The 15,722-nt window shown below is 50.7% G+C and overlaps 1 protein-coding gene across 1 annotated transcript in view; it reads left to right on the top strand.

Annotated features, from left to right (window-relative positions):
- The window catches only part of Adcy5 (adenylate cyclase 5), a 144,035-nt gene extending 129,414 nt beyond the window's left edge, over window positions 1-14,621 (top strand). The window contains exons 14-21 of the mRNA XM_005071526.4: window positions 140-304; window positions 1,574-1,749; window positions 3,132-3,161; window positions 4,068-4,200; window positions 7,361-7,624; window positions 8,489-8,693; window positions 10,971-11,095; window positions 12,407-14,621. Of these exons, the coding sequence (XP_005071583.1) occupies window positions 140-304; window positions 1,574-1,749; window positions 3,132-3,161; window positions 4,068-4,200; window positions 7,361-7,624; window positions 8,489-8,693; window positions 10,971-11,095; window positions 12,407-12,535 (1,227 nt within the window). The 3' untranslated portion in view covers window positions 12,536-14,621. The remainder of the gene's footprint in view (window positions 1-139; window positions 305-1,573; window positions 1,750-3,131; window positions 3,162-4,067; window positions 4,201-7,360; window positions 7,625-8,488; window positions 8,694-10,970; window positions 11,096-12,406) is intronic.
- The last annotated feature ends 1,101 nt before the right edge of the window (window positions 14,622-15,722 follow it).

The following is a 15,722-nucleotide window of genomic DNA, read 5'->3' as shown; positions in this document are numbered from 1 at the left end:
GCCAGAGCAAGGCTTTCCTTCAGGCGTCTTCTGTTCCTGAGACAGGGAGGTCTGGTACTACCCACCATCCTGTGGGATGGGCCTCCCTGGCCTGACTTGCAGGGGCTGACCAGCCTTGATACCCTCTTCCCCACCCTAGTTCATGTGCAACTCTAAGAACCTGGTGGGCTGCCTGGCGGAGGAGCACAACATCACGGTGAACCAGGTCAATGCATGTCATGTGATGGAGTCGGCCTTCAACTACAGCCTGGGTGACGAGCAGGGCTTCTGTGGCAGCCGCCAGCCCAACTGCAACTTCCCAGAGGTTCGAGAGATGGGGACAGGGTGTGGGGACGGCAGCAGAGGTAGACATTCTGTCCTTCCCCACTTTGCCCCACAGCTCTGGCAAGGCTGTAGCCACAAAGGCACCTTCTCCCAGACCCCAGCAGCCTCCTTATTACAAAGACAGTGTTCACAGAATAGCTGAGGTTTAGGCATTGCTCACCCTGTACCGGGTACCGGTTGGGTGGTAAGGGTGGTAAGGGCCTTCCCTCCACAGGGTGGGTAGCTGGGACCCTGATACTTGGTTATCTGTGCATGCTCGTCTGCTTTCTCCTCTCTAATACTGGTGGTGACTTTAGGCTGCTCTACAACCCATCTAATCACCAGGGACCTCCTTTACAGTACCTCAGTTGTCTCTTGAAAGCCTGGGGCTGCCTACTGCTAGTCACTACCCTCTGCCTGTAGCCCTGAGGCAGAGACGTGGTGGAAACAGGAAAAGTGGAGAAGACTCAGAAATAAGGTCCTGAATGTAAAGAACCAAAGAATACATGCTGTACTAGCACCAGGAGATGAAAGACAGACGAGGGATTGGCTGGCTCCGCCCCTCAGCCCGCAAAGGACATAGGCTCCACTTCAGAGTGCAGGGCCCTGGTGCTCTCTCTTGGGAAGCCTCAGTTAGGGCCAATATATTTGGACTGCAGAAGCTCTCAGATTTTAGGAGGTTGTCTCACACATGGCCACAGAGGAGTCTGGGCAGAATATCATGGCAAAACAGTGCTGTATCTGCAGTCACACGTGCCAGGAGTCACAGGAAGTGGAGTGAAGATGGCACTTACTGTCACATCCTTAGGTGGGCTAGTTCAGGTGTCCCCTCAGCTGGGTGAGTTCTGAAAGCACTTGCAGGCTTTAGAACTGTCCATGTCAGAGCTGCAGCTCAAGGTGAGACCCTTGGTCCCTACAGGTGCTGCTGGTGCCATCAGTGTCCATGGATGGACATGCACAATAGGGAGTTTTGCTGACGGGGAAACTGAGGCTCAGAGGGGATGAGTCAGGTCAGCCTGGGCTTGGAACTATGACAGTGACCTGCTGACCTGTTGGCAGTTGACCTGTACAACCTCTGGGTCCACTTCACCCTGGAGCCCATCTCCAGTTTCCTAGACAAGCGCTTGACATTTCCTCTCACCTGCTGGCTGGCTTCCATCAGCAGTAAGGTTCACAAACAAGGCTCCCACTCCCAGCCCCACCCCCAGGTCAGGTGGGAGGGCAGTCGGAGCAGGGCAGGGTTGGGATCTGATGCGCCCTCTCTCTGCAGTACTTCACCTACAGTGTGCTGCTCAGCCTGCTGGCCTGCTCCGTGTTCCTACAGATCAGCTGCATCGGGAAGCTGGTGCTCATGCTGGCCATCGAACTCATCTATGTGCTCATCGTTGAGGTGCCTGGCGTCACACTCTTTGACAATGCTGACCTCCTGGTCACCGCCAATGCCATGTATGCTCTATCTTCTTTGCTTCTGGACTGGATCTGGGTAGAGTCCAGGGTGGCCCAGATGGCAGGAGCCTGGGTCCTGACAGCACAGGGAACCTGCAAGGGAAGTGTCTTCCTTCTCTCCAGGCCTGGTTACTGGAGCAAAGCATGCAGGATCATAGGGTCTTGCATTGTCTCTTCCTCCCTTCCCAAGTTGGGGACACCAGAGGTGACGAGGCTCCACTCCCTTTCTATCGCTAGTCGGCTAGTCAGTGCTCACCTCAGGCATGGGGGCAGGGTCGGCTTCTACTGGGGCTGAGGAAGACCAGGGATTCTTCTTTAATCTACTCAGCTTTTTCTTCATTATTGAGGGTCTGTTATGAGCAGATCCCAAGCCAGGCAGGGACGGGCAGGATGGGACAGGTAATCCAACAGAAGTGTCCTTGTCTTGCAATAAGCATAACACATGAGAAAATTGAGTCAAACAAGAACTTCCGGTGGCTGAGTGGGCAGATGACAGGAAGACACTGCCATCAGGAGTGGGTACTTGAAGCTGGCTGTGAACGCCTAATCCTCCTGCCCCCACCTGGTTAGGAGCCAATACCCAGAATATTGGCTTCTTTTAATTTTCCTCCCCTCCCTGTCCCAGCCTCTTCTCTCCCTCTGTTGATGGTAGAAGTAGACAGTGGAGGCCTTTGCAGTTGAGCGACCCTAGTTTGACTCCAGGCAGTGCTACACAGTAAATAAATAGTGCAAGCCACGTACGTAATTTCGATTTTTTTCCAGGAGCTGTAATTTAAAAGGTAAACAAAGTATGGTAGCTTTTTTATTATGATGCTGGGAATTGAACCTTGTATGTTCTAGACAAGTGTTCTACCACTGAGCAATGCCTCACACCAAAGGTGCAATTAATCCTAATAACAATTTTATGTCCAAAATATCATGTTTTAAAGATATAATCAGTTGTTAATCACTAGAAAACTATTTTACCTTTCCCCTAATATATTTAGAGAATATTTATATGCAGCGCCTCCTTTAACTTGCTCTCCCCTTGTTTCAAGGCCTGGTCGCTACATGTGGCCAGCAGTTGCCATCTGGGATGGTGCAGGTGCAGGGTTCTCTCCACTCCCTCCAGATGGCAGCACGGGGCTGAGACAGACAGCTGAACAGGTGGACATGGGAGGGGGACAGATAGGGTCTCACATAGGAACTGAGCAGCCTTGGTCAGGGTGACCAGATGCTGACTAAGATGAGCTTCCTGTAAGCTTACTGCTCAGAGTGCCCTTGGATGAGGAGGGCCAAGCACAGCAGTTACTAGGGCAGCAGAGCAGGGCCTTAGGGACACAGCAGAGGCTGGGGTCAGGAGGGCCTGGAGGCTGACCAGTCTCCCCAACTTTTCTTCACAGAGACTTCAGCAACAACGGGACTTCCCAGTGGTGAGTGACACCCTTCTGTGGCAGGGCCCCATCCTCCCCTTGGCAAAGAAGATTCATGGGTAGTCACCCTTCTCAGATAGGAGGGGCCTTGTGACAAGGCCCAGTGAAGGAAGCCCTCAGTCCATGGGCAGCAGAGCCTGTAGTCAGGCAGTTCCTAGACTGTCTTGATTTCATTCTGGGAGGTGCCCTAAAGGCTCTGTAGCCTAAGATGATCCACCAAGGATTGCTTTAAAGCTTTTAGCCTCCACTCAGAAGCCCTGAGCTCAATTCTCTAGTCATAGAGCTGGGTGTGGAGTCTGTTTCCCTCCTGGTACAGGCCAAGCAGAGGCTCTCAGGCAGGTCCTGAATCCAGGAGGGTTGGGCAGGGGTCAGTCCCAGCATTCAGGTTTGGGCTCTGTGCTGTACACGAGCAGGCATGGAATGAGAGCTTTCTATGAGCATGCATCAGATTAACAGGAACATGGCTATGCAGTGACAGCCTCCACTGCAGGGGAGGCCTCCTCTTTGCCAGGTGCCTTGCGGAGCACACTGTACAGCATCTTTCTCCTTACAGAGTCTGGGAATGGGGACATTGCCAGATGAGGATAAGAGTACAGTGCCCAGAGACAGGGTCATTAGGCTGGCCCAGTTCCCTTGGACCTTGCCCTACCCCTGCTGCTGTGTGGGAGAGCTGAGTTCACTACTTGAGGTGACCAGAGGGATTCACCCAGTGACAGGAATATAAGGCACCAGGGCAGGAAAAGCTACTGCCCCCACTGCTGGAAGGCTTCCTGAGGGAGGTGCCTCAGGCCACCTGCACAGGTGGGGAGGGCAGGAGAACTATAGTGTTTGGAAGAAGGCTGGGAGATCCTTACAGCCCACTGAATTACCAGGGTGAGCTCAAGCCTGCTTACCTCTCATTGACAGCCCTGAGCATGCGACCAAGGTGGCGCTGAAGGTGGTGACACCGATCGTCATCTCTGTCTTCGTGCTGGCTCTGTATCTGCATGCCCAGCAGGTGGAGTCCACTGCTCGCCTTGACTTCCTGTGGAAACTGCAGGTGGGTGGCCCTGGACTAGAACTGTATGGGGAAGCAGTGGCCTCACTGTACTCACTGGAACTTGGTGCCCTGTTTTGGCTTCATCCTGTCTGACTGCTGCCCTGTGCTGGCTAGTCTGCTCCCTGCTTTCTGAGGGCCAGGAGGCCGAACCCTGAAGTGTTCAGGTACACCCAGCTGGACAGCGTCCAGACTCTACACTGGGGTCCAAAGCACTGTCTCACACTTCCTGTGTGTCATCAGACAGAAGTGCAGGCAGGTGCGGCCGGCTGAGCTTCGATGAGTAGCAAAGTACCCGGGTGGGCACTAGGAGGGAAAGGAAGTGAACAGAGGAGTGGGGTCTAGAAAGAGCCTGGCCAGTGTGGATGGGTGAGCATGAAGACTTCTCCACTCCAGAGGGGAAGGGACCAAGGAGTGTCAGAGGCTGTGGCTGGAAGCCCATCTAGGTAGTACAGGCCAGGGTGGGGAGTGGTCAGGGACTACGGTTCTGACCCTTGCTGGCTTCCTTGTACCTTCCCCACCCCAGGACAGTAGCCAGTGCTTGGCTCTCCAGGTTGTATGCCTCCTGCCTAGGGATTGTATTCACCTGGAGGAAGGGATACCTAGAGGTCAGGCAAGGGCTCAGCTTGCTAGTGACAGCCTTTGTACCTTGTTATCTGAAGGGCCATCTTAGGGCCAGGAGGAGGCACCTAAGAAAGCAAACCAAAGAAAGATGGCTTCCAGGTTAGCTTCCTAGACCTTTGATTCCAGCCCCTCCCACGTGCCTATAATCCCAGTTCTTGGGAGACAGAGACAGGAAGATTGCTTCAGGTGTTAGGCCAGCCTGGCACCACACAGGCCAGCGCTGCATAACAGGATCTGTTCTCAAGCTGCCCTCGCACCTGCAAAAGAGAGATGTCAGCTATGATGCTCTGTGTCTGTGCTTCCTTCTTTCTAGGTGGCATTGCACTATAAGGAGTCGTCCCTGGCCACTAATCTGCTTCTTCATCTACTCATTGATATTATCACCATTTCACAGTTCCTTTAGCCCATGGATTATGATCTGCCCCTTGCTATTTATTTCCATGCTCCCATCACTGCAGACTTGGCTAGTGCTCACTTCTTCAAGCTGGTGACTGCCGTTGGACACATCTCTACTATTATTCGAGCATTCCCTTCCTTCCAGGCACAGCAAAATATATCAGCTTTGTGGGTGTTTTCCTGGATTCAGGCCAGGACTCAGTGACGCCTTCAAGGATTTGACTCTTGCTGGTGAAGAATCATGTTTAGAAACTGAGATCTGAGCACTCTGAGGACATACCAGGACATGTGTATCAGGGACAGGGAGACAGGGACCTCTGCATGCATATATACTGATGTGTGCACACCACTTCAGTTGTTCATAGTTCTCAGATCATGATCTCCTTCCAGAACCCCTCTCTGATCTTGTGCCTCTGGCTTCTTCCAGGCCTCCCCACCCTGCTTTTCAGTGCTACCCTGGCAGCAAGACCCCCCCATTTTCCTAGTGACTGATGAACTTGGTAGTAATAGTCCTTCCCCCCCGCATCCTCAAGCTCCCTTTTCTGTCCTTCCCTTCAGTCCCTCTGCTCCCTGTATTCTGCCACAGAGTGGTCACTTTGCTTCCTCAGGTTCTGATGGCTATGCACTGGGATGGAGGACATTCACTCCAGTGTCCCCTGCTTGTGTGAGTAGAGGGGCTTGTCCCTGTCACCAGCCTATGTCTGCTTCTTTCCCCTGAAGCTGACCAGCAGGCTTATGATGCCAGCAGGTCTTTCTGTCTCCCATTCTTCTGGCCTTTGGGGAGCTGGGAGGACAGCAGCCAGCAAATGACAACAGAAACATGCAAGCAGCAGACCCTGCGAGGAAGAAGCAGCTGTCACCCTCCACCCTTTCACTGCCCTGTGCCTTTGCACCTGTCTCCAGCCCCGACAGGAAAGCTTGTGCCAAGAACTGGCTCAGTGGCTGCTGTTCATGGGGAGAAACATGGTCCAAGTGTCCATCTCATAGGCACATTTAAGTCAGCAGGCTGAAGACTAGGCAGGAAATTGGCACACACCACTGGACTTACCCGGCAGCGCAGCATGGTAGAAGTAGGGATGGAGGTGCACAGAGGTTCTTGGGTCTCCTCTCGGTGGAGACTGAGTTCTCCCAACCACGATTCCAGTGGTTCTAAAAGTTACCCAGCTGTGCAGATGAGATCCTCTTACCTGGGGTTTCCAGGCCTTTGGGACTCTCCATGGCCTCTGACTTCAGGTCCTGTAGCCTTGGGATAGTCACTGTCCACAGGGAAGAGCAGGACCCTAAGATACAGCCGTGGCCTGGCTGGAGAATCTGGTTGTACTGAAACATCTTTTTGTATTGGAAAGCCCGAAGACACTGGGTGGGTCTCTTAAACATCCCTGCTATTGATATTTTCTCTGCCTGACAGCCCACATAGCCACTCCCAGGAAGGGGACTGTTTTGTCTGCTATCAGGGTAGAGGATACAGCTGATTCCACTCTGTGATCTCTGTATGCCACTCTGGTCACTCCTTACCACACCTCTGTAACTGCCTCTCTACTTCAGCCTCACGTGGGCCAGCATTACCTTCATGCAAGAGCTCTGCACTGGAAGATGAGTGTCCAAAAACTATCTGTACAGACCCAGGACCCAAAATGGGGGAACCAGGTAGTGAGGTGATGTCCCCTTCCTACCCTGGCTGCCATAATTCCCTCTGGCCTGCTGGCCTTGACTGGCTCCAAAACAAGTCTCCTCTAATGGGAAGCAGATATGGGCAGGACTTGGGCCAGGCTCCTGAGGGACTAGTCCAGTAGAGATGTTCTAGCAAGCTGCTTTTCTGAATGCATTTCCGAATCTTGAGAAAATGAAGGGTTAGGGTGTGGCGGAGGGCTGTTTGGAGTTTGGATTTGGATCCCTGCTCTTCCCAGCTGCTAGTTCCGGTCTCGGGGAGATCTGCGCTCTCTCTCTGCTCTCTTCCTCCGTGTTTTGTTTGCCAGAGGCAGGTTGTCATCCACTCCTGTCTCTTCCCATGGTCAGGCATGCCGTTTGGAGAAAATGTAGAAGCAGAGGTTGCTGTGAGGGGAGGCAGCCTGCACTTACTCGTTGGCTCCCTGAGTATTGTAGGGCCATTTCAGTCCCCTCTCACTGGGTCCTCTGTCCCCAGGCCACAGAGGAGAAGGAGGAGATGGAGGAGCTACAAGCCTACAACAGGCGCCTGTTGCACAACATTCTGCCCAAGGATGTGGCTGCCCACTTCCTGGCCCGAGAACGGCGCAATGATGAGCTATACTACCAGTCCTGCGAGTGTGTGGCTGTCATGTTTGCCTCTATTGCCAACTTCTCTGAATTCTATGTGGAGCTAGAGGCCAACAACGAGGGCGTCGAGTGCCTGAGGCTGCTCAATGAGATCATCGCAGACTTTGATGAGGTGCTCCTGGGGCCCCGACATGTCCCTGCTGTCCCTTTCTCCATCTGGCAGAGGCTCTGATGGCAGGATCCTGGCTATGTTCCAGGTGCCATCATGGCTCCTAGCACAAATTACAATTAGACAACTTAGGCCTCACACTTAGGCCTCACACTTTAAGTGTCCTGCCTAAGGTCACTATGTTGACATGTGGGAGCTGGGGTTTCTGCCCAGCTCTTTGAACTTGAGCCATCGTGGCCCCAAGGCGGAGATGGCCCAGTATTTGTCAAAGGCTTTGAGAGCAGGAGGGACCTGGACAAAGGAAGAAGGCAGGCAGGAAGACAAGCCATTGCTTCATTTATTCCTAAAACCCTTGCTGAGCACCCACTGTGTGCAGGCCCACAGGGAGGGCTCCATCATGTCAGGAGTAGGGTACAATCCAGAGGGATGACTATGCAGTATTTGAAGGCCTACTGCCCTAGGACACTCAAGTGATTAGTCAGGTGAAGGTGTCTGCAAGCTTGCAGAAGCCTGGGAATAGAAAAGGCGACTCACTAGATCAAGTTGGGGAGATTTCCATGGGTAAGGGGCACATGAGACTCCCTTGTTAAGGGTGTGAGACCTGGTAGTGATTAGTGACCTTATCCTCCAGGGCTCTTGGTGTGGGTACAGGTAGGCAGGCCATAGGCCCTGTCTAGTGGAGCAGTGTGGAGGCCCAGCTCTCCCATGGAGCTTCAGGTACCTCTCTCTGAATTGATGGCCCTGGCTGGGTGAGGGAGGGGACTCACAATACCAGGACTCTGTGTTTCCTTCCACCTCCCCCTCCTTTCTGTGAACCTCAATGCCCCAGCATGGGAGGTGACTCAGGTCTGAACCCCTTCTGTCTAGATCATCAGTGAGGATCGGTTCAGGCAACTGGAAAAGATCAAGACCATAGGTAGCACCTACATGGCTGCCTCTGGCCTCAACGACTCCACCTATGACAAGGCAGGCAAGACCCACATCAAAGCTCTCGCAGACTTTGCCATGAAGCTGATGGACCAGATGAAGTACATTAATGAGCACTCCTTCAACAATTTCCAGATGAAGATCGGTGAGAGGGTTGGGGAGTGGGGAGGGCTTTGTGGGCTCTCCCATGCTCCTGCCTGTATCCAGGTCTTTCTAGTGGTAGAAGGCCAGTCTTGTGCATCCGTCTTATTCAGTAAAAATGAAAAGCAGTCAAACCAAATACTCACTACATGTTTGATACAAAACATGCATGTTACTAGCATATTTGCAAATTTATAAACATAGTGAACATATACTGATAGCAAAAGTGGAATACTTGATGAAAATAATCAGATCATACTGACAAAGTGATTTCAGCGCTTTCTGGCATTTTAAGACAGAAAATCTTGGCAGCCTTCCTACCTCAGCCTCCCAAGTGCTGGGATTATAGATGTGAGCTATGATCTCTGGCATGTTTTAGCCTTTTAAAGCAGCATAATCATAAGTATCTCTTGTGTATATGGGTCTTATCACAGAATATTTGTGTACCAAGTGTGTGCTTGGTGCCTAGAAGAGGATGTTAGATCCCCTGGAACTGGAGTTACAAATGGGTGTGAATTACCATGTGGATGCCATGAGAATTGAACTCAGGTCCTCTGAAAGAGCAGCCAGTGCTTTTTCTCTCTACAGCTCCTAAGGCAGAGACTCTTAAAGCAAGTGGGTCAGTTACTGCTGAGTTCTCAGAGTGAGCCAAGCAGCTACTCAGAAAACTCTGTAGTCCACACACTGGGGCAGGCACGAGGGAGGGGGTGATGTGTATCTTCAATTGACTACATCTCTGTCTCCAGTACTGAGAATTAAACCCAGGGCCTCACATGTTTTTAGACAAGCGCTCTACTGAGTTATACTTTTGGGCTCCATCTTTGGAAAATGTGTTGTGGGGTGACTTTAAGGGAACTTACGTGTGTGTGCCCCTTTCTGGCTGAGCCCTATCTTTAATCCCAACCATTTGGTTCAAGTTTGAACTCTGCAGAAGAATTGAAAGAACAATGCAGAGAAAAACCCACATCCATCTTTGCATTCACACAGACCCCCTGCTCCATCCACACTTCTAGAACTTCAGCTCTGAGCATGCCTCTTCTGTTTGCCTCTACCTTGTAGCTGCACAGCACAGCAGCAGTTCATTTTGCAAAGGGAATATAGTAGAGGCAGTCCTCCCTTCTCTGAAGTTTGTAGAGGTGGAGATGCTTTCTAAAAAGCAGATCTTTATTCTGGCCAAAAGTTTTATGCATTATCAACTCCCTGAGCATGTCTCAAGTCATAAATGATTCAGATGTCTATTTTTTAAGTAACAGTAATTCACAAAAAATACTGGCATTTCAATTCTCAAAATTAGCACATTAAACTGAAATATTGCATCACTAAAAACCAATATTGTGAACACTAATGTCCCCAGGAGATATTTTGTTCTAACCCAAGTGTCAGGAATTGAGCTCTCCCTGAACAGGCTGTTTGCTTTGCCCTCTGGACACAGTGCTTTGTGGATTGGACATGGCTGCTGAAAGCCAGACATCTGCTGTAGCCAACACACAGCCTATGTTAACTCCATCCTTGGCTTCATGTAATGTCTCTCCAATCATCTCATCCTCCTACAGTTCTTTGTATTCTCCTGGTGTGTAGTCTTGTCTCAGCAATTGGACTGGACCGGAATGACAGTCTTAGATGCTTCTATTCCAAAGGCCAAGCCACGGAGCTCAGTGTGATCCGTGAAGTGATCAAACTACCATAGAAATAGTATAGGGGGTTAAAAAGCCACATGTGGCATGACAGAAAAAGACTAGGACAGGGAACTGGACTCGGAGCAAGGTCTCAAGGAAAGCAATGGTTTAGAAAGGGAGATGGAGTGAGTTCACTGTGTTCTTTGAGTTGGCACTGAAAATATATCCAGAGAAGATTAAGAAAGGGCATTAGGCAGGTGGAGAGATGTTTAGTAGTTACAGAGCACTTCCAAAGTACTTGTTTGGTTTGCATCACCTGAGATGCCCTCGGTTAGCATTGCTGGTACCCTTACAGACATATGACTATAGTGTGTTTAAAAAGAGAAAGGCTATGCTGGAGACTTTGAAGAGGGCACACATGGCAATGGACTTGCAAGGGTTGAAGTAAGGACACTGTACCAGTGGATGTGTGCACAGATCCCTGCTTTCTTGAGCTAACAAGAAGGGATTGTGCAGAGAAATGCGAGACTGAGGGATGAAGCTTGGCCTCAGGCCAGCAGAGGTCAGGATCTCCTGTGTTATGCCAAGAGATGGATGCTAGCAACCACAAGCAACGTACATGCGGATCTTAAGCTGATGAGTATGGCTAATTTCTGTCCACACAGGGCTCAACATTGGACCTGTAGTGGCTGGAGTCATTGGGGCTCGCAAGCCTCAGTATGACATCTGGGGCAATACAGTAAATGTTGCCAGCCGTATGGACAGCACTGGGGTGCCTGACCGCATCCAGGTGAGTGCAAACCCAGCTACCACCCACAGCATCTACATGAAGGCCCTCTGTTGCCAGGAGTTTTTCATTGAAGGCCATACATGGTTTACAGCTTCTCTTGACATCCCAGAGGTTTGGCAAATAGGGATGGGTCAGACCTTCAGTACCTTGGACAGAGCCCTAGGCTGTAGGGGGCAGGTCACCCAGCAGAGCTTGCAGGTTTCCCGGCCTGGGGAGGATGCTGGTGTGTCTATAGCTCCAGCATCCTGGGAAATGGAGATTTTCCTTTCTCCATTCATTGCAAGCTGGTGTTTGTGATGCCTGGGCCTGCAGCATTTTAGTCCCTTCCTTCACTTTTCTCAGACTTGTGGTTCTTCTTGTTCCATTCTGTTACAAGATGTACCTCTACACACCTGAAGGTTCTGGTGCACCATGGGAAGTCAGCTTCCCTGGCCTGTTCTTACAGGTACTAACTGTACCATCTCAACAATATTTTTCCTATATTACACTGCTTGAATGTCCCCTCATTTGTCTGCTCTGCCCAACTGAATTGTTGGGTGCTGTCCAAGGTGCCAGGCTTTCTCTACCCACTCTTGTGCCAAGGAGAGGAGGGAGAAAGTCTGTGTGGGTAGACAGTGTCTATCTAACTCCCCACTGGGGCCCAGTGCAAGACTGTCAGTAGCCCACCTTGGTTTTGCCATGTGGGTTCACTCAGCAGTGCCCAACAGCTTCATAGCAACACAGCCATACTTTACCCCTATCACCCAGAGGACAATATAACAGATGAAGCCCCAGTGCCAAGGCAGAGACAGACAGGCCTGAGCTCTGGAATGGCATCCAGGCTCTACCATTGGCTAACTATAACCACAGGCAGGCAATGTACATTTCCCGAGCCTTGGGCATGGAATAATAGTTTCCTACAGAGAGATGAAATGAGACAAGAAGTGGCTCTCTGTTCTGTTATGAAGCCATTCTCTAGGCAAGACCCAAGTCCTGTCCTCAGCAACTGGCAGTGTTTGTTTACTGAGTTCCTTGGGACTTTGCTCCTCTGGAAGGCACACGGTCTATGAACCCCAGCCCAGGCGCCAAGCAGCACCTTATATGGGCCAGAGCCCAACACGGGGAGGTGCTGACCAACAACTACCACCACTCTTTTTTTAAGTAGTTTCATGGATAAGCCCTCCCCTGTCCCCAAGAGCCAGTGGTAGAGGGCCTCCCCACTCTTACATCAAGGCAGTAGCATGGCGTAGGCACACAGAGGTAGATGTGCCCACAGCAGCTCATGGATAAGGTCACTGATAGCCTGTCCTTTCCCTTCCTATGCCTCCTCAGGTCACTACAGACATGTACCAGGTGCTGGCCGCCAACACATACCAGCTGGAGTGCCGGGGTGTGGTCAAGGTCAAGGGCAAGGGTGAGATGATGACCTACTTCCTCAATGGAGGGCCTCCCCTCAGTTAGCAGATGCCAGCTAGAGGTGCCAGCTTCTTGGCCCCCAGGGGAATGGAACAGCTTCTTTGTGCACCGTGGGCAGATGGGGCCTGTGCTCCAGTCTCACAGCTGTGCTGGTACAATTTCCACTTTGACTCAGAAGCAACTTCTGCCTTTGCTGGTGGGCATGGCCTTTGGCTTAGGCCCAGGGTGCCAGCGTCCTGCGAGCACCAAGCTGACCAAAGATGTTTCCCTTGGCAGAAGATTCCGCTCGACTCGAGTTGAGCCTTGAGTTTCCTGACAGGTGCTGCTGCATGATGGAGGCGCCACTGGAGCCTTCATTGGTGGTGCAGCACGGCGCACGGTGTCTGGCCTGAGGAGAGGCCTTGGCCATGATGGGTAGGTAGGCAGGCTCGAAGCTGACCTGGGGGTGTCCAGGGATCTCTAAGGTCTGCTTTTCCACTGTGGAGAGGCCGTGCCCCTGGTGGTGTTTGGGGGCAGGAACACAGGAATCCGAGAAGTGTGGCCTGTGCCATCCTCTGTGCACAGCTCCACCACACAGACAGTGCCCTGTAAGGGAAACAGGACTGTTGACAAGGGGGAGGCAAGAGGGTACCAAGCAAGGAGCAGTGGCTCTGAGCAAAAGGATATTTATTAAATAAAACAAACCACGTTTTCTGTGCCCTTCTTTAGACTATGCTAGTTGTATGCGTGTAAGAGACACACAAGCAAACGAGGATGCCACTGGGGTAGGGAGGTGGGGACCACAATTTGTCTTTTTGTACTTTTTATTTTGTATTATTGAAACCTTGGAGATCTAACAAATATACCAAATTCTATATTTTGTAAATCTCTATATTAGGAGACAGCTTGCACATCAGGACATTTCTGCTCCTCTGTAGTGTACGTATGTCAGTGTGTGTACTGGTGTACGTGTGTATTCATGCTGTGGAGCTGATCCCTGCAGGGTGTGTTCCCCTCATTTCAGACTTGGCAGTTTTTGGTTTTCCTAGGCACAGCCAGAGCAGGGGTGTGTGTTCTTTTCGGGTACTACACATTCCAATTAAATAAAGACACAGGAACCACACTGGCCCCTCTTTCTAACCCCATCTACATACACCCCACTTCCCAAGTAAATAAATGCAAACAGAACAAGAACTCAAAAGATATTGCTCCCATCCCAGGCTGTGTCAAAAGCATTCTGCACTTACTAGTGCTGTCCCTTCACTCCCAGAGATGTTGTGTGAGGTTTCCCTCCCTTCAGAGGCAGCTCCTACAGATTCCTGGGATCTCAGTAGTGGCTAGGGATAGAGGATGCCCAGGCTATATGGCCCAGGGGCTGTCTTGGAAAGGGTCCCTGTGACCTGGGGATGCAGTGTGCAGGCCCCAGGTTTGGGGAACATGTGTGACGTTGCCTTCTACCTACCAACACAGGAATAGTTACACATTGGAGAAAATTAGCAAAAATTTTGCCTAGTTTTGGTGAGAGGGGATAGTTAAATATACCAAGAAGCAAATACTATTTTTATAATTTCTAAGAACACATTTGGAAAATGATATTCTATCACAGATAGCTTCTCAGGGCGCAATTATTCTCCCCTCTAACAGGAGAGAGTAAAGGTGAGGTGGCAGCTATATGCCAGCTCAATGTTACCTTAATGCCCACCCTCCCCATTTGAACACAGCTCTCAAAGCAAAATACAGGCCCAGAACTGCCACACCTGCATCTGTCCTGTGCTCTGCCACTCCACCCTCAAGTCCAGCACTGCCCTCACCTCTGGCACACGGGGGCTGCTTCTCTCAAATTGTTCCCAAGTTCCTAGCCCTCCACATGTTCTGCCAATGGCAGCAGGTTTTTGTTTAGCTTCCAATCAGAGTACAGTGTGTGTGCTGCGTTTATACTGTGTTCTCCCTGTGGGTCAAGGCCTCCTGGAGGCTTCTCCCCATCCCAGCAGTGACTGGTGACAGCGTGCAGTGCTAGCTCTTCGTTCCCTCTAAGGGGTGTGTGCACTCTTTTTATTCCTGCTCTTGCAAAAAATGATACAATTATGATTTCCCATGGAAATTGAAAAGTCTATTTAAATAATTTAACTATTAAAAACACTTTCACTGGTAACGTGTTCTGGTCTGATTTTCATCTTGGGTCAGGGTGCAGGAAGGATGTGCCAAAAGGAAAACAAAGAGAGTAGCCAGAGCATTGAAAGTTGAGATGTGCAGGGATGGCAAACTAGTCTGACCTGCACAGCTGGAGACAGCTGTATTGCTCACTGGGATGGTCACCATACAAACACCATCCTGTTTCCCTGAGAGAGAAACTGAAGCTGCACTATTTGCCTAAACCCACAGAGCTGCTCAGTAACAGGAGGATCAGAGCAAGTCCACTGCTGACACAGTCCAAAAGGGACCCTTCTCAGCAGATATTTGCTGTACCCATCAAATTCACAGTTAGACAGGCCCAGGAAAGAATTCTAGAGTGGTATGGGCAAATGACAATAGAAACAGGTAACATGAAGGGACCTATGAGGAAGACTTCCCTGGCCTCACTGTAGCAATGACCACTCAGTCCTGGGCATGGCAGGCCTAGACTTCATTAGAGTTTCCAATGTACATGGAAAAGTTGTATGTTATAGAGAAATTAAGCTGAAGCACATCATATAGAAGACTCTGGCTGGGCAGTGGTGGCACATGCCTTTAATCTCAGCATTTGGGAGGCAGACGCAGGCAGATCTCTGTGAATTGGAGCCCAGCCTGGTCTACATAGAGTTCCAGGACGTTACACAGAGAAACCCTGTCTCGAAAAACAAAAACAAAACAAACAAAAGACCTCTCATGAAATTCTAAATTGGCAGGATGTTGTTATGAATGCCTTTAATCCCAGAACAAGCAGATCTCTGTGAATTAGGGGCAAGCCAAAATTACATAGAGAGACCCAATCAGAAAGAGAGGTGAGGAGGGGAGGGAAGGAGGGAGGGAGACAGAGAGAGAGACAGACACACACACACACACACACACACAGAGAGAGAGAGAGAGAGAGAGAGAGAGAGAGAGAGAGAGAGAGAGAGAGAGAGAGTCAAACTTCCTGGCTATTATTGGTCAAAGTGAGAACCCAGCTCCTAAAGAAATCCACCTGCTGTGGCTGGACCTTCAGGCAGCACCTGAGAACAAATGCAGTCACACACATAACCACATGATCACCCAAAAGAACAGCTCAAAAGTC

This window comes from Mesocricetus auratus, unplaced genomic scaffold, assembly GCF_017639785.1.
Source record: "Mesocricetus auratus isolate SY011 unplaced genomic scaffold, BCM_Maur_2.0 Super-Scaffold_100008, whole genome shotgun sequence".
Taxonomy (NCBI): domain Eukaryota; kingdom Metazoa; phylum Chordata; class Mammalia; order Rodentia; family Cricetidae; genus Mesocricetus; species Mesocricetus auratus.
Note: the sequence above shows the minus strand (reverse complement) of the source record. Positions and strands in the feature narration are given on the sequence as shown.